At 42.0% G+C, this 25,567-nt stretch overlaps 1 protein-coding gene and 1 long non-coding RNA gene across 3 annotated transcripts; both read left to right on the top strand.

The window, feature by feature from the left end:
• The first annotated feature begins 6,409 nt into the window (after positions 1-6,409).
• LOC135549114 (protein S100-A1-like) lies at positions 6,410-9,066 on the top strand. Its single transcript, XM_064979167.1, has 3 exons — positions 6,410-6,487; positions 6,683-6,849; positions 8,852-9,066. The coding sequence occupies exons 2-3, from the start codon at positions 6,706-6,708 to the stop codon at positions 8,987-8,989; spliced, it is 282 nt and encodes a 93-aa protein (XP_064835239.1). The 5' UTR covers positions 6,410-6,487; positions 6,683-6,705; the 3' UTR covers positions 8,990-9,066.
• Positions 9,067-18,634: 9,568 nt separating this feature from the next.
• Positions 18,635-25,505, top strand: LOC135550169 (uncharacterized). 2 transcript variants are annotated; one of them, XR_010457082.1, is made up of 5 exons: positions 18,635-19,102; positions 19,263-19,363; positions 19,610-19,729; positions 24,015-24,179; positions 24,856-25,505. It is a non-coding gene; the product is annotated as an uncharacterized LOC135550169 (long non-coding RNA). The 2 variants fall into 2 exon arrangements; XR_010457081.1 differs by lacking the exons at positions 19,263-19,363; positions 19,610-19,729 and having other exon boundaries at positions 18,641-19,102.
• Positions 25,506-25,567: the final 62 nt, after the last annotated feature.

Below are 25,567 nucleotides of genomic sequence, written 5' to 3'. Positions count from 1 at the left end.
TTCATTCCTTTCTCTGTCTTGCTTCTCTGCTGCTCGATCATCCTATTTTTCCCACTTAATTGGGGAAAATAAGAACAATCCGAAATTCCTTTTTGATACTGTCGCAAAGCTAACTAAAAAGCAGCATTCCCCAAGAGAGGATGGCTTTCACTTCAGCAGTGATAAATTCATGAACTTCTTTGAGGAAAAGATCATGATTATTAGAAAGCAAATTACGGACTCCTCTTTAAATCTGCATATTCCTTCAAAGCTCAGTTGTCCTGAGTCTGCACAACTCTGCCAGGACCTAGGATCAAGAGAGACGCTCAAGTATTTTAGTACTATATCTCTTGACACAATGAAAATAATCATGGCCTCTAAACCTTCAAGCTGCATACTGGACCCTATTCCAACTAAACTACTGAAAGAGCTGCTTCCTGTGCTTGGCCCTCCTATGTTGAACATAATAAACGGCTCTCTATCCACCAGATGTGTACCAAACTCACTAAAAGTGGCAGTAATAAAGCCTCTTGAAAAAGCCAAACCTTGACCCAGAAAATATAAAAAACTATCAGCCTATATCAAATCTTCCATTCCTCTCAAAAATCTTAGAAAAGGCTGTTGCGCAGCAACTCACTGCCTTCCTGAAGACAAACAATGTATACGAAATGCTTCAGTCTGGTTTTAGACCCCATCATAGCACTGAGACTGCACTTGTGAAGGTGCTAAATGACCTTAATGGCATCAGACCAAGGCTCTGCATCTGTCCTCGTGCTCCTAGACCTTAGTGCTGCTTTTGATACCATCAATCACCACATTCTTTTGAAGAGATTGGAAACCCAAATTGGTCTACATGGACAAGTTCTGGCCTGGTTTAGATCTTATCTGTCGGAAAGATATCAGTTTGTCTCTGAATGGTTTGTCCTCTGACAAATCAACTGTAAATTTCGGTGTTCCTCAAGGTTCCGTTTTAGGACTACTATTGTTTTCACTATATATTTTACCTCTTGGGATGTCATTCGAAAACATAATGTTAACTTTCACTGCTATGCGGATGACACACAGCTGTACTTTTCAATGAAACATGGTGAAGCCCCAAAATTGCCCTCGCTAGAAGCATGTGTTTCAGACATAAGGAAGTGGATGGCTGCAAACTTTCTACTTTTAAACTCGGACAAAACAGAGATGCTTGTTCTAGGTCCCAAGAAACAAAGAATTCTGTTGAATCTGACAATCTTAATGGTTGTACAGTCGTCTCAAATAAAACTGTGAAGGACCTCGGCGTTACTCTGGACCCTGATCCCTCTTTTGAAGAAATATATCAAGACCATTTCAAGGACAGCTTTTTTCCATCTCCGTAACATTGCAAAAATCTGAAACTTTCTGTCCAAAAATGATGCAGAAAAATTAATCCATGCTTTTGTCACTTCTAGGTTAGACTACTGCAATGCTCTACTTTCCGGCTACCCGGATAAAGCACTAAATAAACTTCAGTTAGTGCTAAATACGGCTGCTAGAATCCTGACTAGAACCAAAAAATTTGATCATATTACTCCAGTGCTTGCCTCCCTACACTGGCTTCCTGTCAAGGCAATGGCTGATTAAGGTTTTACTCATCTCGGATGAGCCCCCATTATGTTACGCACGCCTCTATGAAGAGGGAACGCAACACCCTGCTACAACTAAACTCTCCGTGAAGTGAAAAAGGTATGGACTGTAGGTGCAAGAAAGACAACAGGCAGAATGTGGTACCGTTTACCAGGACTTTATTCCTTCACACAGGTAATATGGGGAAAAGGAGCTGGACGGAACCAAAGCAAAGAAAGTAAATCTCAAAGCCCCCCCTCTCCTATCTTACCTGCCTACCCACTACTTACCTAATTTAGCACCACCTGGTGCCCTAACCAAAATACAAGGGGGTGGTCCGCCCAGGTCTTACCTAGTGTGCCTAGACAGCGAATATGCTACGGGTATATGTATGCCCGCGGGCCTCTTGCCTAAGCACTCCCTAGGTGCCTTCCCCTTCCCCCTGGGAACAAATGAAACAGAATATTAAACAATTTCACAAACAAACTAAGAAACAAAGGACATCAAAAAAACTATCTGAGCAACAAACTCACAAAACATACCAACTCTCAGCCCAGCAAAATCTCTCTAGCAAAATCTCTGCATGACCTCCCAGCAAATCTCTCTCCTAAACAGAACACTGGCATTTATATAGCTTCAGAATGAATGGGTAATTGGAGACAGCTGCGTCTTGACGAGGGGGCGGGGTCAGCTCTCCAATTAGCCATGGAGTCGACCAATCAGCTGCTTGAGGGATTTCAGGTAGCCATTTCCTGAAATAAACACATGCAAATACACAAACTACAACACATAAACTGGGGAACGTAACACTAACCTACAAAGCATTACATGGGCTTGCTCCTACCTATCTCTCTGATTTGGTCCTGCCGTACATACCGACACGGTCACAAGACGCAGGCCTCCTAATTGTCTCTAGAATTTCTAAGCAAACAGCTGGAGGCAGGGATTTCTCCTATAGAGCTCCATTTTTATGGAATGGTCTGCCTACCCACGTAAGAGACACAAACTCGGTCTCAACCTTTAAGTCTTTACTGAAGACTCATCTCTTCAGTAGGTCATATGATTGAGTGTAGTCTGGCCCAGGAGTGGGAAGGTGAACGGAAAGGCTCTGGTGCAACGAACCGCCCTTGCTGTCTCTGCCTGGCCGGTTCCCCTCTTTCCACTGGGATTCTATACCTCTAACCCTATTACAGGGGCTGAGTCACTGGCTTACTGGGGCTCTTTCATACCATCCCTAGGAGAGGTGCGTCACTTGAGTGGGTTGAGTCACTGATGTGATCTTCCTGTCTGGGTTGGCGCCCCCCCCTTGGGTTGTGCCGTGGCGAAGATCTTTGTGGGCTACACTCGGCCTTGTCTCAGGATGGTAATTTGGTGGTTGAAGATATCCCTCTAGTGGTGTGAGGGCTGTGCTTTGGCAAAGTGGGTGGGGTTATATCCTTCCTGTTTGGCCCTGTCCGGGGGTGTCCTCGGATGGGGCCACAGTGTCTCCTGACTCCTCCTTTCTCAGCCTCCAGTATTTATGCTGCAGTAGTTTGTCGGGGGGCTAGGGTCAGTTTGTTATATCTGGAGTACTTAATTTAAGTGTCCTCTCTCTAATTCTCTCTTTCTCTCTTTCTTTCTCTCTCTCGGAGGACCTGAGCCCTAGGACCATGCCTTAGGACTACCTGACATGATGACTCCTTGCTGTCCCCAGTCCACCTGGCCGTGCTGCTGCTCCAGTTTCAACTGTTCTGCCTTATTATTATTTGACCATGCTGGTCATTTATGGACATTTGAACATCTTGGCCATGTTCTGTTATAATCTCCACCCGGCACAGCCAGAAGAGGACTGGCCACCCCACATAGCCTGGTTCCTCTTTAGGTTTCTTCCTAGGTTTTGGCCTTTCTAGGGAGTTTTTCCTAGCCACCGTGCTTATACACCTGCATTGCTTGCTGTTTGGGGTTTTAGGTTTCTGTACAGCACTTTGAGATATCAGCTGATGTACGAAGGGCTATATAAAAAAATATATAAAATTGAAATTTGATTTGGAACAAGCTGCAATAAACACTCAAGCTGGACAGTTTCATCTCAATCACTTCGTTCAAAAAGGGTCACTCTTACTGACAGTTGAGGCTGCTTTGTGTGATGTGTTGTTGTCTCTACCTTCTTGCCCTTTGTGCTGTTGTCTGTACCCAATAATGTTTGTATCATGTTTTGTGTTGCTACCATGCTGTGTTGTCATGTGTTGCTGCCTTGCTATGTTGCTGTCTTAGGTCTCTCTTTATGTAGTGTTGGGTTGTCTCTCTTGTCGTGATGTGTGTTTTGTCCTGTATTTATATTTCATTTAAAAAATAAAAATGATCCCAGCCCCCATCCCTGCAGGATGTCTTTTACCTTTTGGTAGGCCATCATTGTAAATAAGAATTTGTTCTTAAATTACTTGCCTAGTTAAAAAAATAACCAGACTCTCCCTCCCTCTTGATCTCTGGTGTGTGTGTGTGTGTGTGTGTGTGTGTGTGTGTGTGTGTGTGTGTGTGTGTGTGTGTGTGTGTGTGTGTGTGTGTGTGTGTGTGTGTGTGTGTGTGTGTGTGTGTGTGTGTGTGTTTGTGTGTGTGTGTGCATAAATATGTTTGAAATCATTTTTGTGACCAAAAAGAAATAGGCATACAGGGAGGGTCACCTAGTGACAACACCCAGCTTCTTTAAAAAGAACACCCTTTTCGGTCTACACCCTTTTCCCTCTCAATCTGCTCCAGGCATGAGCAACATATGCAGTTGCTTCGGCCCCAAGCTGCTAGGGGGACGCAACCCCACCCAAAAGATTTGTATTTGTTTTTACTCAGTCTGGGTTTCAGCTTACTGTTGAGAGTTAGAATAGCAGAATACACAAGGTGCAAGTTTGACATTTGGTTCTGCATCAGCAATGTTTCCTTGTTATGTCAGCCACTGACAGCCACTCAATTAGCCATGTCAGCTTACACTTTTTTAGATTGGTACACCAGTCTAGCCAGCTATCTAAATTTGTAGTAGGCCAAATCATGGCCGAATACCAACAAGGCACGTGCCCAGGGGCCTGACTTCCAGGGGGCAAAATGAGTAGAATTGCATGTAATTCTAAGTCTCGCTTATGGCCTCCAAATGGCCCTGTTCCTAACGCTTTCCCACTCTTAATTTCTCTATGCATCATCAGTGTATGACTCACACATGACATTCAATGGCTCTTTGAGCCTCATTGTGCTCCTCTACCCATGGCTTAACCTTAGATAGAGATCATTTGTGCTGCTTATCATGCATGAGGGTTCTCTATTTGTATAACTCCGATGATATTAAACTAAATGTCATCACACAAACAAGTTCAACTTGAATATCTACAAGGTCAGAGAGAGACAACCGGCCAAACCAAACTGCCCATACCCAAGATAAATATTTGATACACTAAAACCTGAAAGCACTGTGTTGCTGAAACGCTGGTTATTAGGTTTAGCCAATTGTTGGGAACATACAGTACATAAGCAACTTTCTTTTTATACTACAAAAACCTTCTGCAACTGTCATGATTTCCCTGGTGTTTTGTGCCTTGCAGAAACATTTAATTTGCTGTGAATGGCATTTATCAAATATCTTTTGCAACTCATGAATGTGTTGCAAAAGAATGTCATGAGAAGATGTCAGAAATGTTTCTCACAGGAGGAGAAATGCCAACAATACATGTGTTGATATTAAAGGTGTCCCACATGTAAGATCCATACCATCTTCCTTCTTCTCCTTATCATCATCATCAAATGAAAAGTGAATTTGGTATCCCATAAAAACATCTGTCAAATTGAAGCATCCACCTGTGAGGATGTCAAGGAGGTATTCACAGGGCACAAAACCATTTTGTGATTTTATTTGTCCATGAGAAAAAGTGCAACTACATGAATCCAGCCAAGGGCGTACAATTGAATTGAGTCCACAGTGTGTATTTGAAATATTAAAGGGATAGTTCACCGAAGTTACAAAATGCTTTACTTTTTAGAAGCAATAAAACTGTAGGTTTCATTTTGATAGGGGTGAATAATTATGAGGGTTTTTAAATCTCATGGTTTATCATCAGTCACATTAGTCCTTCAGCTCTTCAGATGACTAGCCAAGTCATATTTATACTGTTGTATAATCAAAACAACAGTATAAACACATACTCTCTTAGTCACTGGGCTAAACGTTTAGCATTTCACTGTTAGTCTACACCTGTTGTTTACGTAGCATGTGACAAATAACATTTGATTTGACTTAAAAAATGCCTGTTTTAAATGACGGTTGAGAGGCTGTGCTTTTAATGACACCACTATAACAAACCATAAACAGGATAAACTAAAATATAACCTGATCTGGAATGCAAGTATTTACTGCAAGACAAAGAGAGCATGGACACACCCTGCCATTCAATGAAATGCCACCGACAGTGTAATAGAAAATGAACTTAGATAACTTAAACCATTTACCATCCTCTCTATATGCAGTTGTTGTTGCATGATACATGCATGATATATGAAGGCATACTGTTCACAAAAACACAAGAGAGGACAAGGAATGTTTTGTATTCATGTGAGTTGCATGTTATGCAACTTTAGTGTATAGACTACTACTATTAATCACACAAACGCTATTAAGGCTAAGGATGATGCTATTAATATGGACAATACTTTTTTAGACAGCATATTCTACAGAGAATTTTTATATTTGCTAAAGCAGCTACCATGAAAGGTCAGGTCACACAGGGACATGCAGGAAGGGCATAGCATAGAGAGAGATGAGGGAGAGGAGAGAGAGGAGGGAACAGGGAAGGGCAGAGAGAAGGATGGAATCAAGGGGAGTGTCACAGGCCAGGTGCTGTTCTATATAAGCTCCTTCCCTTTCCACCCCCTCTGCACCTGACAGATTCTCCTATTCTACACACAGGTAAGACCGACAGGAAACTGAATACATTCTTAGACTGAACCTTAAAAGATAATACAGTAACTGTTATCAATTTAACATGTCTATTCTTCATTTTGTAAGTGCTTACTTACATAGTCCTCTTCATTCCTGTAAAGAACATAAGGCCTTCCACATGTAAGCTACTTGCCTAGTACTTATAATAGTTTCTACCCCCAGGATCACCATCACCCTCAGACACCATGGCACAGCCCACATCTCTGGAAGCCTCCCTGGGAGCCATCATCATGACATTCCACAAGCACGCTGGTAGTGGAGATGCCAAGACCCTCAACAAAAAAGAGCTAACCAACCTCATCAAGGTAGAGCTGCCCAACATCGCTGGGGTGAGTCATTGCAACACCTTGGGACAGTTTCCCGAACACAGATTAAGCCTATCGTCCTGGACTAAAAATCACTTTCAATGAAGAGTATCTATTAAGGTAGCTAGCAGATTGTAACGGGCTGATGTGATGCTCGCAGGCCTGAGCAATTCCAGTCCTTGTGGGCTTGATTGGTGTCACACTTTTCCCCTATCCCTAGCAAACACACCTGATTTAAAAAAAAAAGTGTTTTTAACTGAAGATCATGATTAGCTGCTTATTGGAGTCAGGTGTGTTAGGGCAAACGTGTGTGTGTGTGCCCAGTCCTGCGAGAGGATAGGTACTGTTTGGCGTAGCACAGAGAATATTCAACCAACCTTAATTTAGGTAATTGTATCTTTCTCGATTCAGGCCAAACATGTATCTTCAAAAAAGTCCGTGTCCAGTTGCAGATGGTCTGTTTCAATTTAGAAAATGCTCCGTTATTAAAATAAATGTTTTGCTCCATGAAGTAATCCAACAATGTGTACGCCACCATCTTTTATTTTTCAAATCTTCTCTCATTGATCGAGACCGATGAGTGTCATTGTAACACTTTGGGGTGGACCCACCTGTCTCAATCAATGAGAAAAGATTTGAAAAAGACAAGATGGCGACGAACACATTGTTAGATTACTTCATGGAGCAAAACTTTATAATTCCGGATTTTATCAATTCAAACAAACCAACTGGACTCTGACAGTTTGGCCGAATTGGTCGAAAATTCTCTGTGCTACGCCAAACAGTAGCTATCCAGCAACGGATAATGGAATATCACATTGGCCCATTTCGATTTGCTAGCTACCACTGAGCATTCTTTTTAAATCTAGGACTAGGCTTAATCTGTATCTGGGAAACTGGCCGCTCATGAGATAGTAAATGCTATTCTAATGCCACCTTTTATTGTTAAAGAGATTTAATTTTAATTTTTCCTTTATTTAACAAGGCAAGTCAGTTAAGAACACATTCTTATTTTCAATGACAGCTTGGGAACAGTGGGTTAACTGCCTGTTCAGGGGCAGAACAGCAGATTTGTACCTTGTCAGCTCAGGGGTTTGAACTCAAAACCTTGTGGTTACTAGTCCAACGCTCTAACCACTAGGCTACCCTGCCACCCTGATACTTCAGGATTTTGGCAACTAAGCCCTTTATTTACTTTCCCAGTGTCCGATTATCTCATGGATACTATTTTTATGTCTCTGCATCCAGTGCGAAGGAAGTTAGAGGTAGTTTCACTAGTGAATTCTAACTAGCATTACCGCAATGATTAGAAGTCTATGGTATCTACTAGCATGCTAGCAGTTCCTTTAAACTGTACGCAGAGACATAGAAATTGTGCCAACGAGTTCATCTAACTCTGGGTTCTAGATAAAGGTCTTCAATGCTAAAATCCTGAAGTAACCCTTTAAGTGTGTTGCGATTTGAATAAAAACAATTTAATGCTTTGTTTGATTGAACTTTGACTGATTCTATATTGCATGGAGTCTGACTTAAAAAATGCCTGTTTTAAATGACGGTTGAGAGGCTGTGCTTTCAATGACACCACTATAACAAACCATAAACAGGATAAACTAAAATATAACCTGATCTGGAATGCAAGTATTTACTGCAAGACAAAGAGAGCATGGACACACCCTGCCATTCAATGAAATGCCACCGACAGTGTAATAGAAAATGAACTTAGATAACATAAACCATTTACCATCCTCTCTATATGAAGTTGTTGTTGCATGATATATGAAGGCATACTGTTCACAAAAACACAAGAGAGGACAAGGAATGTTTTGTATTCAGTGCGAATGACAATTAAATACAGAAATGTTAAGGTATTAGGTCTTTCTTTACTTGTGATCCTACTACATGAAAAATCTGAATGTGCCCTTGAGCAAGGCACTTAATCCTAATTGCTCCTGTAAGTTGCTCTGGATAAGAGCATTTGCTAAATGACTAAAATGTAAATTATCCTATATTACATTTGCATGAGCAGAAGGGTGGTCCTGAAGTAGATGACCTGATGATGATGCTTGACCAGGATGCTGACGGCTCCGTGGACTTCAAGGAGTACATTACCCTGATTGGATCCCTTGCCTACACATGCAACTGTGCCCTGTTGAGGAGTATGTGATTGGATGTTAAGACCTGCCTGCTTCCATCTGCTTTGTACATTACATTCTACATTAATAAATGGTAGTTTAATTTTAATTTGTCTTTTTGGGTGTTTACTTTGAGTGTTTTGTGTGAATAAGGGTTTTGTATGTGGAAAAATGTTTGACACATAGTTGCACTGGTTATCTGATAGATGACTGAAACTGTTTACGCCATTTCAGGTCACAACTTGCAGACTTGTTTACGTGTTGCTGTGCGTTTTGTTGCCAACCTTACTTTGCTACCTGACAACTTTACGGTTTTTACTTTGTAATTACCGTTTATTTTTGTTTTTTCCCCTCACTCAACTTTTTTTCATTCAACTTTTTCACTCCGGACGCTTTATCTGGACGTGGTTTGTCAGGACCTCCAACAGCCGAAGCTAAGTAGTAACATAAACATGATGCCTTCTAATTGTAGTCGCTGTACTCATAATATAGAGGAGAACGATCGCCTTACGGCGAGGATAGCTGTGCTGCAAGCTCAGCTTCAGACGCAAGGGTAATTTCAGTGTAGGAAAGGATGAAACGGCGTCTGTGCCACCAGTAAATACAGATAGTAACGTTAGTATAAATCCCCTCTCACGGTCCCCGCAGCCGGACAACTTTCTTGTGGTTTCTGGAGGGAAATGCTGTAAGAATGCTCAACCGGTGTTGCTTATTCAGCAGACACTGGTTGAATAAGCGACTCCCCAATTAGCAACTGGTTTTCACCATTAAGCAGCGAGTCGGAGTCTGAGGCCGAGCCTTCTCTTGTCTCTACTCCTCCCGTTACGAGGTGTGAGACGCCGACGCTTCCCACCATTCGCTCTGACAAATTGAAAACTCTCGTCATTGGCGACTCCATTACCCGCAGTATTAGACTTAAAATGACTCATCCAGCGATCATACACTGTTTTACCAGGGGCAGGGCTATTGACGTTAAGGCTAATCTAAAGATGGTGCTGGCTAAAGCTAAAACTGGTGAGTGTATAGAGATACTGTTATCCACGTTGGCACCAATGATGTTAGGAAGAAACAGTCAGAGGTCACCAAGCGCAACATGGCTTCAGAGTATAAATCAGCTAGAAAGATGTGTCAGCATCGAGTAATTGTCTCTGGCCCCCTCCCAGTTAGGGGAAGTGATGAGCTCTACAGCAGTCTCACAAGTTTTCTGCCCCTCCCAACAGATATAATTTGTAGATAATTGGCCCTCTTTTTGGGACTCACCCACAAACAGGACCAAGCCTGACCTGCTGAGGAGTGACGGACTCCATCCTAGCTGGAGGGGTGCTCTCATCTTATCTACCAACATAGACAGGGCTCTAACTCCTCTAGCTCCACAATGAAATAGGGTGCAGGCCAGGCATCAGACTGTTAGCCAGCCTGCCAGCTTAGTGGAGTCTACCACTAGCACAGTCAGTGTAGTCAGCTCAGCTATCCCCATTGAGACAGTGTCTGTGCCTCGACCTAGGTTGGGCAAAACTGAACATGGCGGTGTTCGCCTTAGCAATCTCACTAGGATGAAGACCTCCTCCAGTCCAGTCATTATTGAAAGAGATCGTGATACCTCACATCTCAAAATGAGGCTACTTAATGTTAGATCCCTTACCCCAAAGGCAATTATAGTCAATGAACTAATCACTGATCATAATCTTGATGTGATTAGCCTGACTGACACATGGCTTAAGCCTGATGAATTTACTGTTAAATGAGGCCTTTTGTTTTCGTCTTTTGAGCTTCTAGTCATGAAATCTATGCAGCCTACTCAATCACTTTTTATAGTTACTGTTTACAGGCCTCCTGGGCCATATACAGCGTTCCTCATTGAGTTCCCTGAATTCCTATCGGACCTTGTAGTCATAGCAGATAGAATATTATTTTTTTGGTGATTTGCATTCAAAGAACACCATACCTACTGTGAAGCATGGGTGTGGAAACATCATGATTTGGGGCTGTGTTTCTGCAAAGGGACCAGGACGACTGATCCGTGTAAAGGAATGAATGGGGCCATGTATCGTGAGATTTTGAGTGAAAACCTCCTTCCATCAGCAAGGGCATTGAAGTTGAAACGTGGCTGGGTCTTTCAGCATGACAATGATCCCAAACACACCGCCCGGGCAACGAAGGAGTGGCTTCGTAAGAAGCATTTCAAGGTCCTGGAGTGGCCTAGCCAGTCTCCAGATCTCAACCCCATAGAAAATCTTTGGAGGGAGTTGAAAGTCCGTGTGGCCCAGCACCAGCCCCAAAACATCACTGCTCTAGAGGAGATCTGCATGGAGGAATGGGACAAAATACCAGCAACAGTGTGTGAAAACCTTGTGAAGACTTACAGAAAACGTTTGACCTCTGTCATTGCCAACAGGGTATATAAGAAAGTATTGAAATAAACTTTTGTTATTGACCAAATACTTATTTTCCACCATAATTTGCAAATAAATTCATGAAAAATCCTACAATGTGATTTTCTGGATATTTTTTTTTCTCATTTTGTCTGTCATAGTTGAAGTGTACCTATGATGAAAATTACAGGCCTCTATCATCTTAAGTGGGAGAACTTTCACAATTGGTGGCTGACTAAATACGTTTTTGCCCCACTGGAGGTGACCAAGAAGTAGGGATGCACAGGTATGGATAGCCATAGCCTATTGACTAAAAAGTGTAGACATTTTACAATCAGAGTTCTTTGTAGTATGTTAAACACCGTAGTTTAATTCTTAGCAAAAGTATGGAGAGCATATTGTATAGTTCTCATCGGTAACGCAATGAATGCTGGGGAGTATTTTTTAACTAATAATGCATTATTCTTTTGTTTTTGCTCAATCTGATCGGGTGGGCTTGGCGGGGCCTGGCTCCCCAGTGGGTGAGCCTGTGTCCACCCAGGCCTATGCCCCTGGCTGCTCATAAGGCAAAAGACCCAAACAGAGATCAATGTTTGGAAAGCTGATTGTTTCGCATGCGTTTATGAACATTGCAATCCCACCTGTGTGGCTAACAGGGATGTTGGCTACTATCAATGACATGTATACTGATATAATATAATTTTTGAACTGAAGAATAGCATTCATTCCTATGGAGGACAGGTCATTCTAATGAGAACCAATATGGCTTCAGGGCCTCTCATTGACCAATACATAGCATCAGCAATCTAGTGTTTATGTAGATCATTGGCTAGGCCTACTACTACAGTGCTCTTTTTATTCTGTTTGTGAAGCAGTAGCAATTTCCTATGTAAAATATCAGATTAATTTAATTGCAATAAATGAATTTAGAGACCACTCTTTTTAAACAGGGTTTATTGTGCATGGTGTGACTACTGCAGCCCTTCTCACCCACCGCCCCATTATATTACATACCGTGTATAGCAGAGACAGAGGCCCCTGAATCGGCAGATTTTCAGAGTCTGATGCTCTTCGATAAAGGAAGGTTGGGAGACCTCTGGGAGCTTGGGGAGTCACATTAGCGCATCATCTGGCAGCATTTGGAACAGTGTGTGTATTTTCGTGGTCGTTTCCGTTTAATTTTATTACAAATTCAATGTCTCTCTTCCATTTGGATTCATTTTTCTATCGTGAACTGCTATTGCCCTACAGTACGTGCGTGTGTCCAGTTTCAGTAATCTTATCGCTCAAAACCGATGCCATATTAGGGCTAGGCCTACTCCATCAAAATAGCAGTTATGAATTTCTATTTTGCAGTATTTGCCTTTATGGCACCTTACATTTTTGTGATAGTAACGGTAGGGGTACCATGTATAATTCATCGGAGGCAAGAGTCGGATTTGAAAACGCTCACTTCTATGCTCTGGTTCGTATTAGTGAGTATACTGTGTCTGTGGTCATGTCAGCGTGTTTTGTCTGTGTTAACATGTTTTGTTATAGCCTATGACATTTTACAGGCTGATGATGATGCATACTGGTAGCCAAGGCTACCAGAAACAGATTGCTACCATTCTTTTTCAGGTGTCTGATTTGTCCGCATTTTTGCCGTTGGACCACTCTTATTATGCTCTATATCCTCACAACAACATTCAGCACTCAATGCAATACCTCATGTCATTCCATTCCAACATTTAACCCAACGCAATGTAACACATTGATATTTTTAACACGATAGCCCTATAGGCCTATCTATAGGCTATTAAAAAAAAGCTATAGCCTCATCCTGCCCATCATTACCCCATTCCACTACATTGAATGTGGTCATTCATTTGTTATGTTAGCCTAAATAGTATTCAACCTAGACCTAAAGGCATGTTTTAAATACACTGAGTGTACACCTTCCTAATAAGTTGCACCTCAGAAGAGCCTCTGTTCATCGGGGCATGGACTCTACAAGGTGTCGAAAGCGTTCCACAGGGATGTTGCCCAATGTTGACGCCAATGCTTCCGTCAGATGTCAAATTGTCTGGATGTCCTTTGGGTGGTGGACCATTCTTGATACACATGGGGTTGAGCGTAAAAAACCCAGCAGCATTGCAGTTCTTGACACACTGAAACCGGTGCACCTGGCACCTACTATCATACCCCGAATGGAATGTTCCTTTAAGCCTAGTGCACACCAACTGCCATTACGGAAATCCATTAATTTCAATGGGAGGCAATCTGTACTGCTGCGACTCATCTGCAAACATAATGCTTTGAATTTAGGCCCAAAAGTGTATTCCTTTGCCATGGTTTTTAATGCATTTATTTTAGTGCCTTATTGCATAGACCTCTGCTCCCGAGTGGCGCAGCGGTCTAAAGCACTGCATTTCAGTGCTAGAGGTGTCACTACAGATTCTGGTTCTATTCCAGGCTGTATCACAACCGGCCATGATTGGGAGTCCCCTAGGGCGGCGCACAATTGGCCCAGCGTTGTCAAGGTTGGGGTTTGGCCAGGGTAGGCTGTCATTGTAAATAAGAATTTGTTCTTAACTGACTTGCCTACTTAAATAAAAGTTAAATAAAATACAAGATGCATATATTGGAATATTTTTATTCTGTATTTTTTTAATTTTTTTTACTCTGTCATTTAAGTCTTTATTTTCGAGTCACTACAATGTTGTTGATCCCATCCTCAGTTTTATCCCATCATAGCCATTGAACTCTGTAACTGTTTTAAAATCACCAATGGCTTCATGGTAACATCCCTGAGCAGTTTCATTCCTGTCCTTCAGCTCAGTTTATAAGGATGACTGTATCTTTGGTGTGTCTGTGTGGTTTAATACATAATCTACAGCATAATTGTTAACTAGACCATGCTTAAAGAGATATTTAATGTCTTATTTGTTATTGTTACCCATCTACCAATCACTACACTTCTTTATGATGTCAACCCCTATTATTTCACACAGTGTGAGTCCATGTAACTTGTTATGTGATTTATTAATTAAGCCAAATGTTACTCCTGAACTAATTTAGGCTGAATAATTATGCAACAACTATATTTTAGTGATCTAGTTTGTATTATTCTTTAAAAAAAATTTCTTGCAGAGTATTTTGAGTAGATTGTTGACAAAAAAAAGACAATTAAATACATTTTGCAGCACAATAAAATGTGAAGAAATCCAAGGGCTATGAATAGTTTCCAAGGCACTGTATATTTTTGGTTTAACATTGATTTTGGTAATGAAGCCATAGGTTTCCTGATCAGTAAACCCAAACATTTTTTAAACCTTCTGAGAAAAGAAGTGAAAATGTTGCCTGTTCTGGGAAAGTTTAATTTTAGCTTGCAGGGAGGTTCTGAGAATGTTTTACTTTGGTTCCTTTAAAGTTTCCTGGGAGTATGATGATGCTGAGAATGGAATGTATATGTTTTTAGATAACTTTGGTAATGTTCAGAGAACGTTCTAAGAATGTTTTCTTGTGATTTTTTATGTAGTTTTCTTAACTTTCTTGGAAAATTTGAGAGCATGAATTTAAATAGAACCATGTGGAAACCTGTAGGAAACGTTATGCTGAAGTACTGACATTTCCACAGTAGAATGTTGTTTCTTAACGTTCTTTGAACTATACTGAACAATAAAGTGTTGGTGCCATGTTTCATGAGCTGTAATAAAAGATCCAAGAAATGTTCCAACACATAAAATGCTTATTTCTGTCATTTTCTCTCCCAATTTTGTGCACACATTTTGTTTACATCCCTGTTTGTCAGCATTTCTCATTTGCCAAGATAATCCATCCACCTGACAGGGGTGGCATATCAATTAAACAGCATGATCATTACACAGGAGCACCTTGTGCTGGAGATAATAACAGGCCACTCTAAAATGTGCAGTTTTGTCACAAAACACAATGCCACGGATGTCTCAAGTTTTGAAGGAGTGTGCACTCGGCTTGCTGACTGCAGGACTGTACACCAGAGCTGTTGACAGACAGAGAATGTAATGTTCATTTCTGTACCATAAGCCACTTCCAATGTCGTTTTAGAGAATTTGGCAGTACGTCCAACCAGCCTCACAACCACAGACCACGTGTAACCATGCCAGCCGGTAATAACCCCTTTTATTACAGAAAAACATGACCATGACCATGACCAGGAGAGTGGAGGCAGCAGGAAAAGGGAGCCAGCGATTTGAGGGAACACGGCTGGCAAGGAAGCCCGAGAGGCAGCCCCAAAACTTTCTTGGGGGGGCACACGGGCAGTTTGGCGGAGTCAGGTAGGAGACCTGAGCCAACTCCCTGTGCTTACCGGGTGGGGCGTCGTACTGGTCAGGCACCGTGTTTTGCGGTGGAGCGCACAGTGTCTCCAGTGCACGTTCGCAGCCCGGTACGTTACATCGCAACACCTCAAATCGGCCGGGCTAGAGTGGGCATCGAGACAGGAGGGATGAAGCCAGCTCAGCACATCTGGTCTCCAGTGCATCTCCTCGGCCCATGTTATCCTGCTCCAACTCTGCGAACTGTGTCTCCAGTGTGTCTGTAGAGCCCAGTGCGTCCTGTGCCTGAGTCCTCGCCCTTCACTCCGGCTCCGCCAGAGTCGCCCTTCACTCCGGCTCCGCCAGAGTCGCCCTTCACTCCAGCGCTGCCGGAGTCTCCCGCCTGTCCGGCACTGCCGGAGTCTCCCGTCTATTTGGGGCCCACTGCAAGGTTCCCCAGCCCGAGGTCGGCGGCAAGGGTCGCCGCTCCAAAGGCGCCACTTAAGCGGGCCAAGACTGTTTGTGGAGTGGGGTCCACATCCTGCCACCGCGGACAGATACCCACCCAGACCCTCGCCTAAGGGTTTAGGTTTTGCGGCCGGAGTCCGCACCTTTACTTTCACGCCCTGACCGTAGATTGCTTTGTAGGTTTCTAGTTTTAGTTTGGTCAGGGTATGATGTGGGTGGGTATTCTATGTTGTAGGTCTAGGTTTTCTTTTTCCATGTGTTTGGCCTGGTATGGTTCTCAATCAGAGGCTGTCTATTGTTGTCTCTGATTGAGAGCCATACTTAGGTAGCCTGTTTTTCCATTTTGAGTTGTGGGTGATTATTTTCTGGTTAGTGTTTGTTGCCCCTGTCAGAACTGTTTGGTTATCGTTTTGTTGTTTTTGTTTGTGTATTCATTCTTGATTAAAAGTATTATGGATACGTACCACGCTGCACTTTGGTACCTGTCAAAGTATCTTGCTTTATTTAACAGCATTATTTGAAAGGCTTTGAGGGTTAGTTTAAGAGTTGGGGAAAACAGGGCAGTGAGCCATGAGATCTGCCTTTGCAAATGTTATGCACAGGGAATAGGGTGCTATAAACGCAGCAGCACTGTTGATAGTATACCTTGGATTGCTGCATGTTGCATGTTAATACTTCTAATGTGATGCATAATTGCCATGGTAATTTGGATTGTCCAGTCAATGCGCAATTGATTCTACAGAATCAAAATTTGGCTTCAACTGCTTACATAATTTATATTGTGACAGCATGATATCCCAGGGATATCGGATATTCCAAAACACAAAAACCAGGAAAAAAAATAAAAAATACAAAACACAAGAGGACGTGCTTCCTTTCAGCCTAAAATGAAGAAAATCAATGACCAAATCAACCGCAGTTGAGAGGCTTACAGTATTATAATATACTGTAGATTCTACATTAATAAATGGCTGTTTCATTTTCATTTGTTTGTTTTCTTTGTGAATAGGTTTTGTGGATTAAGGAATTTATAAGGAATGAAAGGTTTTATGAATAAAATAAAAACTAACTAGTAGGCTAATCCTGTACTCCCTGTTCACCCACGACTGCATGGCCAAACATGACTCCAACACAACAGGGGTAGGCCTGATCACCGACAACGATTAGACAGCCCATAGGGAGGGGGTCAGAGAACTGGCAGTGTGGTGCCAGGACAACGACCTCTCCCTCAATCTGAGTAAGACAAAGGAGCTGATCGTGGACTACAGGAAAAGACGGGCCGAACAGGCCTCCATTAACATCAACAAGGCTATAGTGGAGCGGGTCGAGCGTTTCAAGTTCCTTGGAGTCCACATCACCAACGAACTATCATGGTCCAAACACACCAAGACAATTGTGCCCTCTTTTCAGTCTCGTCCTCAGGAGACAAAAGATTTGGCATGGGTCCCCAGATCCTCAAAAAATTCTACAGCTGCACCATCGAGAGCATGGTTGCATCACCACCTGGTATGGCAACTGCTCGGCATCTGACCATAAGGCGCTGCAGAGGGTAGTGCGTACGGCCCAGTACATCACTGGGGCAAAGCTTCCTGCAATCCAGGACCTATATAATAGGTGGTGTCAGAGGAAAGCCCATAAAATTGTCAGAGATTCCAGTCCCCCAAGTCATAGACTGTTTTCTCTGCTACTGCATGGCAAGTGGTACCGGAGCACCAAGTCTAGGACCAAAAGGCTCCTTAACAGCTTCTACCCCCAAGCCATAAGGCTGCTGTGCAATTAATCAAATAATTACATTTGTGTACACTGCTGCTAATCGCTGTTCATTATCTATGCATAATCGGTTCACCCATACCTACATGTACCTATTACCTCGCTATTGTTATGTTATTGTGTTACTTTTTATTATTTTGTATTTTTTACTTTAGTTTATTTGGTAAATATTTTCTTAACTCTTCTTGAACTGCACTGTTGGTTAAGGGATTGTAAAGTAAGCATTTCATGGTAGGTTCTACACCTTGTTGTATTCGGCGCATATGACAAATAAAGTTTGATTTGATGCTAAAATTGACTTTTGGGCATTAGAGTCCTCTATACATCTCTAAGTGGCTCATATAGCAAGAATCGCGACACTGCCCCTTCTAGTTTTTTACTTCTCCGCCTCTTCACACGTCGGTGGGGCAGGGAAGAGAACCTGGGTCGCTGGATTGAAAGTCAAACACCATCGCGGTAATAGGGTTACCTCAACCGGAGGGAATTGTGAAAATGACTCATATAGTGATGATCACTACAAAATATGTTATCTTTGCTGTTAATAAATGGGCCAAAGACCCAAGTACGTTTTGTAAAGCATTTACGAACATTTGCAATCCCACCTGACAGTGGTAAACAGGCATGTCCTGTAATACCATTTTTTTTACAGCAGTAATTTATTATGTAAAATATACATTTAACTGAGGCCACTTTAACATGGTTTATTAGGCTACCACATGCTCTCTGACTACTGTAGCCCTTACCCCCGCCCCATTATATTGCAGTGTACCAGCAAGAGACCGAAATCCCTGAAGCGTGGCACGGTGTCCAAGGATGATGCGATTCCATAAAGGAGGGCGGGAGAAATCTATCAAGAGGGCAGGAGTAGCCTATCAAGCGCATAATCTGGCAAACACTCTGAAAGGGGTGTGTGCATTTTCATGATCGAATTATCGTTTAGACCTAAATTTAATTTCGTTACAAATTGAATTTCTCTCTTCCATTTGAATTGATTGTTCTATTGCGTTGAATAATGTAGGCTATAGCCTTACGCGCCTGCGTCCATTTCCAATTTTATTGCGCAAAACATACGCCATATTAAAGCAAGGCCTTCTACATCTAAATAACGTGATCATCCAGGAGTTATGAATATCTATTTTGCAATATTTGCCTTCATGGCACCTGTTGTTATTGTTATGATAACGGTTGGGGTATCATGTGTAATTCATCGAAGGAGGCACAGTCGGATTGAACGCTCACTTCAATGATGGACGCTCTGGTTCGTGAGTAGCCTGTGTCTGTGATCGTGTCAGTGTGTGATTTGTCTGTGTTTACACGTGTTGTTGTTTTCCCGTTGTAGTTATAGCCTATGACATTTTATAGGCTAATGATGATGCATGCAGACAAATCTTCCTTTCACCCCTCCTTGTGGCGGGCAGAAATACCCCTCCTCCCCTTCAGTTTCTATCCTCTCCGGGAGCATCGCTCCGATTACCATGGAAGAAACCTTCCTATCATGGCGGCTAGATTCCAGGTGAAGGTAAGAAATGCGCTGTTCTGGTAACCAAGCCGGTAACAGACAGACATCGCATTGCACAGCAATTTGCGCTGTAATAGGCTATTTGGACAAATTGCTTGTGAGGACCAGTGGTATGTGGAGGATCCTGCCTGCACTCTAAAAAAAAATGTTGTTTTTATGGTGATTAACTGTCTGCCAGTAAATTAGGGGAGACCAGGGTTGTTTGTAACATAGGATAGTTGTAACACTCTCAATATCTCCAATCAGGAACAAGCTAGAATTATGTGACTGGCTGTGCACATGCTCAGTTTAGTCCTCAACCCTCATGTGAAGAAACATGGACCTGTGATAGACAGCAGATTTCATTGACAAGAATCTGATTTGGAGGTAAGAAATACTTTTTTTTTACCAAAATTGTTTTTGTGATGGCATTACCTGCATTGTAGTTAGATTCACCAAACTTGTATCAGGTTCATAACCAGTGTGTGTAGATTGATGTAAGATAACAATGCAAGGATCAGGGTTAGTTGTAACAAGCCTTCATGGGTATGGGTTCAGTGCTGGGAATGCAAATTATGGGCCTGTCATGCCAAATAGTGTCCGCCCCCCGCATCGCAATACGATTTGATGTGATTGTCTAACAAGTTGGAAGACAAGGGTTGTTGAAATACTAGTCTAAGTAAATTTGCTCTGTTTTCTTTCTCTCTGTTTCTCCCTCTCTCTCCCTCTCTTTCTCTCTCCGTCTCGCTCTCTGTCTTTCACTCTCTTCCCACCTCCCGCTCTCCACACTTTCTTCCTCTGTCTGTCTGTCTGTCTGTCTGTCTGTCTGTCTGTCTGTCTGTCTGTCTGTCTGTCTGTCTGTCTGTCTGTCTGTCTGTCTGTCTGTCTGTCTGTCTGTCTGTCTGTCTCTCTCTCTCTCTCTCTGTGTCTAGTGAAGAAACCTAGCTAAGGGCAGTTGGAGCTACATAATTGCTCACACCTATACATTTGGAGAGGCAGGGTAGCCTAGTGGTTAGAGCATTGGACTAATAACCGAAAGGTTGCAAGTTCAAATCCCTGAGCTGACAAGGTACAAATCTGTCATTCTGCCCCTGAACAGGCAGTTAACCCACTGTTCCTAGGCTGTCATTGAAAATAAGAATTTGTTCTTAACTGACTTGCCTAGTAAAAAAATAAAAAATTGGATTTATCAAGGTTAACTTGTAGCTAGATACCTCAATATGACAGACCGATAACTAAATGTATAGCGAGCAACACATAGATCACCAACCAGATGGCTAAGTGTTGAAAAACAGTTGTTCAATAAATAAATAAAAAGTGATCTAATTGAAGTTAGTTATTAAACTTTACCCTGTGAATGTCTCTTGTTCGAGATCAGCGATGCCTTCATAGTATTCCACCTGATTGGAAAGATAAAACAAAATCTCCTCGAGGGATGCCATTAAAGTGCAAGCTACATACATTCAGAAAGCTACAAAAACAGTTAGTTAGCTAAATAAAACTGTCTGGCTAGCTAGCTGACAAATCAGGCTGAAGTACAGTGCATTCGTAAAGTATTAAGACCCCCCCACCCTTTTTCCACATTTTGTTATGTTACAGCCTTATTCTAAAATGGATGAAATAAAAAATGTTCCACATCACTCTACACACAATACCCCATGATGACAAAGTGGAAACAGGTTTTTAGGCATTTTTTTGCTAATTTATTGCAAATAAAAAACAGAAACACCTTATTTACTTAAGTGTTCATAAGTTTTATTTTCTATGAGACTCTAATTGAGCTCAGTGCATCCTGTTTCCATTGACCATCCTTGAGATGTTTCTACACCTTGATTGGAGTCCACTTGTGGTAAATTAAATTGATTGGACATGATTTGGAAATGCACACAAGTATAAGGTCCCACAGTTGAAAGTGCATGTCAGAGCCATGAGGCCAAGCCATGAGGTTGAAGGAATTGTCCGTAGAGCACAGAGACAGGATTGTGTCGAAGGCACAGATCTAGGAAAGGGTGATTTCTGCATCATTGAAGGTCCCCAAGAACACAGTGGCCTCCATCATTCTTAAATGGAAAAAGTTTGGAACTATCAAGATCCTTCCTAGAGCTGGGCGCCCGCCAATCAGGGTCATTGGGGGAGAAGGGCCTTGGTTAGGGAGATGACCAAAAACCTGAAGGTCACTCTGGCAGAGCTCCAAAGTTCCTCTATGGTGATGAGAGAACCTTCTAGAAGGACAACCATCTCTGCGGTACTCCACCAACCAGGCCTTTATGGCAGAGTGGCCAGACGGAAGCCACTTCTCAGTAAAAGGCACATGGCAGCCTGCTTGGTGTTTGCCAAAAGGCACCTAATGGACTCTTAGACCATGAGAAAGAATATTGTCTGGTCTGATAAAACCAAGATTGAACTTTTTGGCATGAATTCCAAGAGACACTTCTGGAGGAATCCTTGCACCATCCCTATGGTGAAGCATGGTGGTGGCTGCATAATGTTGTGGGGATGTTTTTCAGCGGCAAGGACTGGGAGACTAGTCAGGATTGAGGGAAAGATGAACAGAGCAAAGTACAGAGAAATCCTAGATGAAAACCTGCTCCAGAGTGCACCCGACCTAAGAGTGGGGCGAAGGTTCATCTTCCAACTGGACAATGCAGGAGTGGTTTTGGGACAAGTCTCTGAATGTCTTTGAGTGGCCCAGCCAGAGCTCGGACTTGAACCCGATCAAACATCTCTGGAGAGACCTGAAAATCGCTGTGCAGTAACGCTCCCCATCCAACTTGACAGAGTTTGAGAGGATCTGAAGAGAAGAATGGGAGAAACTCCCAAAATATAGGTGTGCCAAGCGTGTAGCATCATCATACCCAAGTACTCAGTAAAGGGTCTGAATACTTAAATGTAATATTTCTTTTTATTTTATTTCTTTTTGCAAATCCATTTTAGAATAAGGATGTAACGTAACAAAATGTGGAAAAAGTCAAGAGGTCTGAATACTTTCCGAATGTACTGTAAATACATAGCTAGCGATGTCCATCTAAAATCAATCTAAAAACAGCTTCAATTATTTCTTCCTATTTGACAATATTTTCTTATATAAAGACAAATATCAAAGAAAGAGTTTTTTTCCTTTTCGGTATTTTCGATCTTCTGAAGCAGTAGGTAGTCAGCAGGTATTCACCGTAAAAACAACGTCCTTGTAGAGCGATTCTGAGGTAATATATTTGTGCGGACCGAGTGAGCACTTATGAGGTGAAATAGATCTAGAACGTCGTCCCTCTTCCGAGACGCTACAAGGTAAAATAGAGCCAAGCAACCAGCATAGCAAAGGACTCTTTGTTTCATTACGTAGGCCAGTCAGAATTTTGAAGTTCAAGTAACAGCCCTATCAATGGAACCTAGAGGTCATTGAATCCCATTGTGACGCAGGCGGAAGGGACACTTTTTGGCATTGACAGGTCCCACCAAGCCTGTACCCCAGGAATACCCTACCACTATCACAACTGTGACTCTGATTCAGTGAGCATGTCCAAGATTCAGTCACACACACACACACACACACACACACACACACACACACACACACACACACACACACACACACACACACACACACACACACACACACACACACACACACACACACACACACACACACACACACACACACACACACACACACACACCTCTGTCTCTCTCAAACTCACACACACACACAAACACACATGTGCACACACACCACAAACATTCAGCTGTTTTGTTCAGTTGTTGTTTAGTTGTCAGATGTTTTTGTTTAGTTGAGAAGGGACAGTTAATGGAGTGTAAAAATAATAAACATTTTATGATTTGTATTATTTTATTATTTCTGCCACACAAAAATATATGTTAAACATGGCAATGTTGTTCTCATGGTCTGAATAAAGGATTTCAATATTTTGTTGCTTGTCATGATTTATGCAATTTTGCAAAATGTTACGTTTCACCCCAAGCCCTGTTACATCTGACCCGGGAAGTGGTGTAAAATTGTAATTTCACTCCTTGTATTTGAGGAAAAAGTCACACCTTGTCAGTTTGATTTAGATAAATAACACCTATACCAATTTGTAGCAGATGTAAGTTGTTCGTATCAAGTTTTGAATTTAGTACCTCAAACAATCTGAGAAATTGACAAAAATGCAAAAAGTGTTACAGCCATCCCTGGTCTTCCCTACATACCATTTTTTGGGGGGGATATTTTTTAATCGGCTGATTCGACTGAAGAACAAAATAGTACATTGATCATTAGGGTAGAATGCAGGAAGTAAATACTTTTAAACATTTTTGAGAAATTATTCTTCTGTTAATGATTTTTTTCCTTAAAGTGTACTATTCATATCTGTTTAGTTCTTTACCTACACACGCTACTTTGTCATAAAAATACTTAGAATGTCTCAAACATGAACATTAATTTACTGTTCATGCATTCACAAGAGTTCAAATGTCAGTTACTTGTGTGATATCATCGTCTGAGTAAATGTATCAATTTAACATGTATATTCTGCATGTGGTAAACTCCTACTTACATTACTGTATGTAGTTTCACTTACTTACTGACTTAGTCCTCTTTATTCCGATGCAAAACATAAGGCATTCCACAAGTAAGCTGCTTGCCTAGTAGCCTACTTATAATAGTTTCCACCCCCAGGATCACCATCACCCTCAGACACCATGGCACAGCCCACACCCCTGGAAGCCTCCCTGGGAGCCATCATCATGACATTCCACAAGCAAGCTGGCAGTGGAGATGCCAAGACCCTCAGCAAGAAAGCTAACCAACCTCTTCAAGGCAAAGCTGTCCATCATCGCTGTGGTGAGTCATTGCAAGACCTCGGACACAGATCAAGCCTATAGTCCTGAACTAAAAAACACTTTAAATTAAGATTATCAGTTGAGCATGCCTTTTTTTAGGTGAAGATGGGATCCGCAGTGAGGACACAGCCTGCCCAACCACTGTTGTTATTTTTTTTTTGCTTTGTTGACAATGTATTGGTGAGGAGCGTCGTGCAATGTGATAAAAAGGAAATGCCGTACGTATTGTGCTGTTCTATAGCGCGTGCAAGGATATCCGAGTGAAAAGTATAAATTGTTTGCAGTAACGTTTTTTGTTGTAAGATCGCAAACAGTCGTGCCAGTTAGGCTTAATCTGTGTCCAGTACTAGGCTTAATCTGTGTCTGGGAAACTAATCCTTCACAAACTAGCAAATGCTATTTTTTATTGTTATGTGTTGTGAATTTAATAAAACATTTACATGAAATAAATTTGAATTGAGATTGACTGATTATAATGCATGGAGTCTCATTCATTTAGTAGCCTACAGCAAAGTATAGATATCCTAATGTATTGTCTTCCTTGTGATCCAAACCCCCCTTCACGTTCTCTTGACATGTGCGAAGTGTCAGCTATTCAAGTGCGATTGACAACAAAATACTGAAATCCTAATGTATTGTGTCTTCCTTGTGATCCTGTATTACGTTGTCATGAGCAGAAGGGTGGTCCTGAAGGGGATGACCTGATGACGATGCTGGACCAGGACGGCGACGGCGCTCTGAACTTCATGGAGTACCTTACCCTGATTATATCCCTTGCCTGCATGTGCAACTGCGTCCTGGAAGGGAAAATGTGTTTGCATTTCATGAAAAAACCTGCCTGCTTCCATCTGCTTTCTACAGTGTATTGCATTAGGCCTACATGTCACACTAATGTCTCATATCTCATTGAGTACATTGGGTAAATGCCCTCCTCCCTGTGTCCACACGCATGCACGCACGCCCGCACAGACACAAAGGGTTGCATAACTCGGCAATAATTATGAGACTGATCCTCAAATACATGCACCCACAAGGATTCGTTGTCAGAAAGTAGCTCAGTTGGTAGTGCATGGCGCTTTCGATAACAGGATAGTGGGTTTGATTCCTGGGCACACCCGTTGTAAAATGTAGGCGCGCATGACTAAATCGCTTTGGATAAAAGCCTCTGCTATGAATGACCTATATTGTTAGATTATATTAAGATCTCAAGAATGCTGCTAAACAGAGCATAGCATGTGAGATAGTAAACAGTGTGTGTTGGCTATGTGTATTTACCGTGATATGTTTTATCTTTGCTGCTAATAAATGGGCAAAATCCCCAACCAAAGATCCACGTTTGGAAAGTGGTTTATTTTGCACACGTTTATGAACATTTGCAATCCTGCCTGT

This window comes from Oncorhynchus masou, chromosome 12, assembly GCF_036934945.1.
Source record: "Oncorhynchus masou masou isolate Uvic2021 chromosome 12, UVic_Omas_1.1, whole genome shotgun sequence".
NCBI lineage: Eukaryota > Metazoa > Chordata > Actinopteri > Salmoniformes > Salmonidae > Oncorhynchus > Oncorhynchus masou.
Note: the sequence above shows the minus strand (reverse complement) of the source record. Positions and strands in the feature narration are given on the sequence as shown.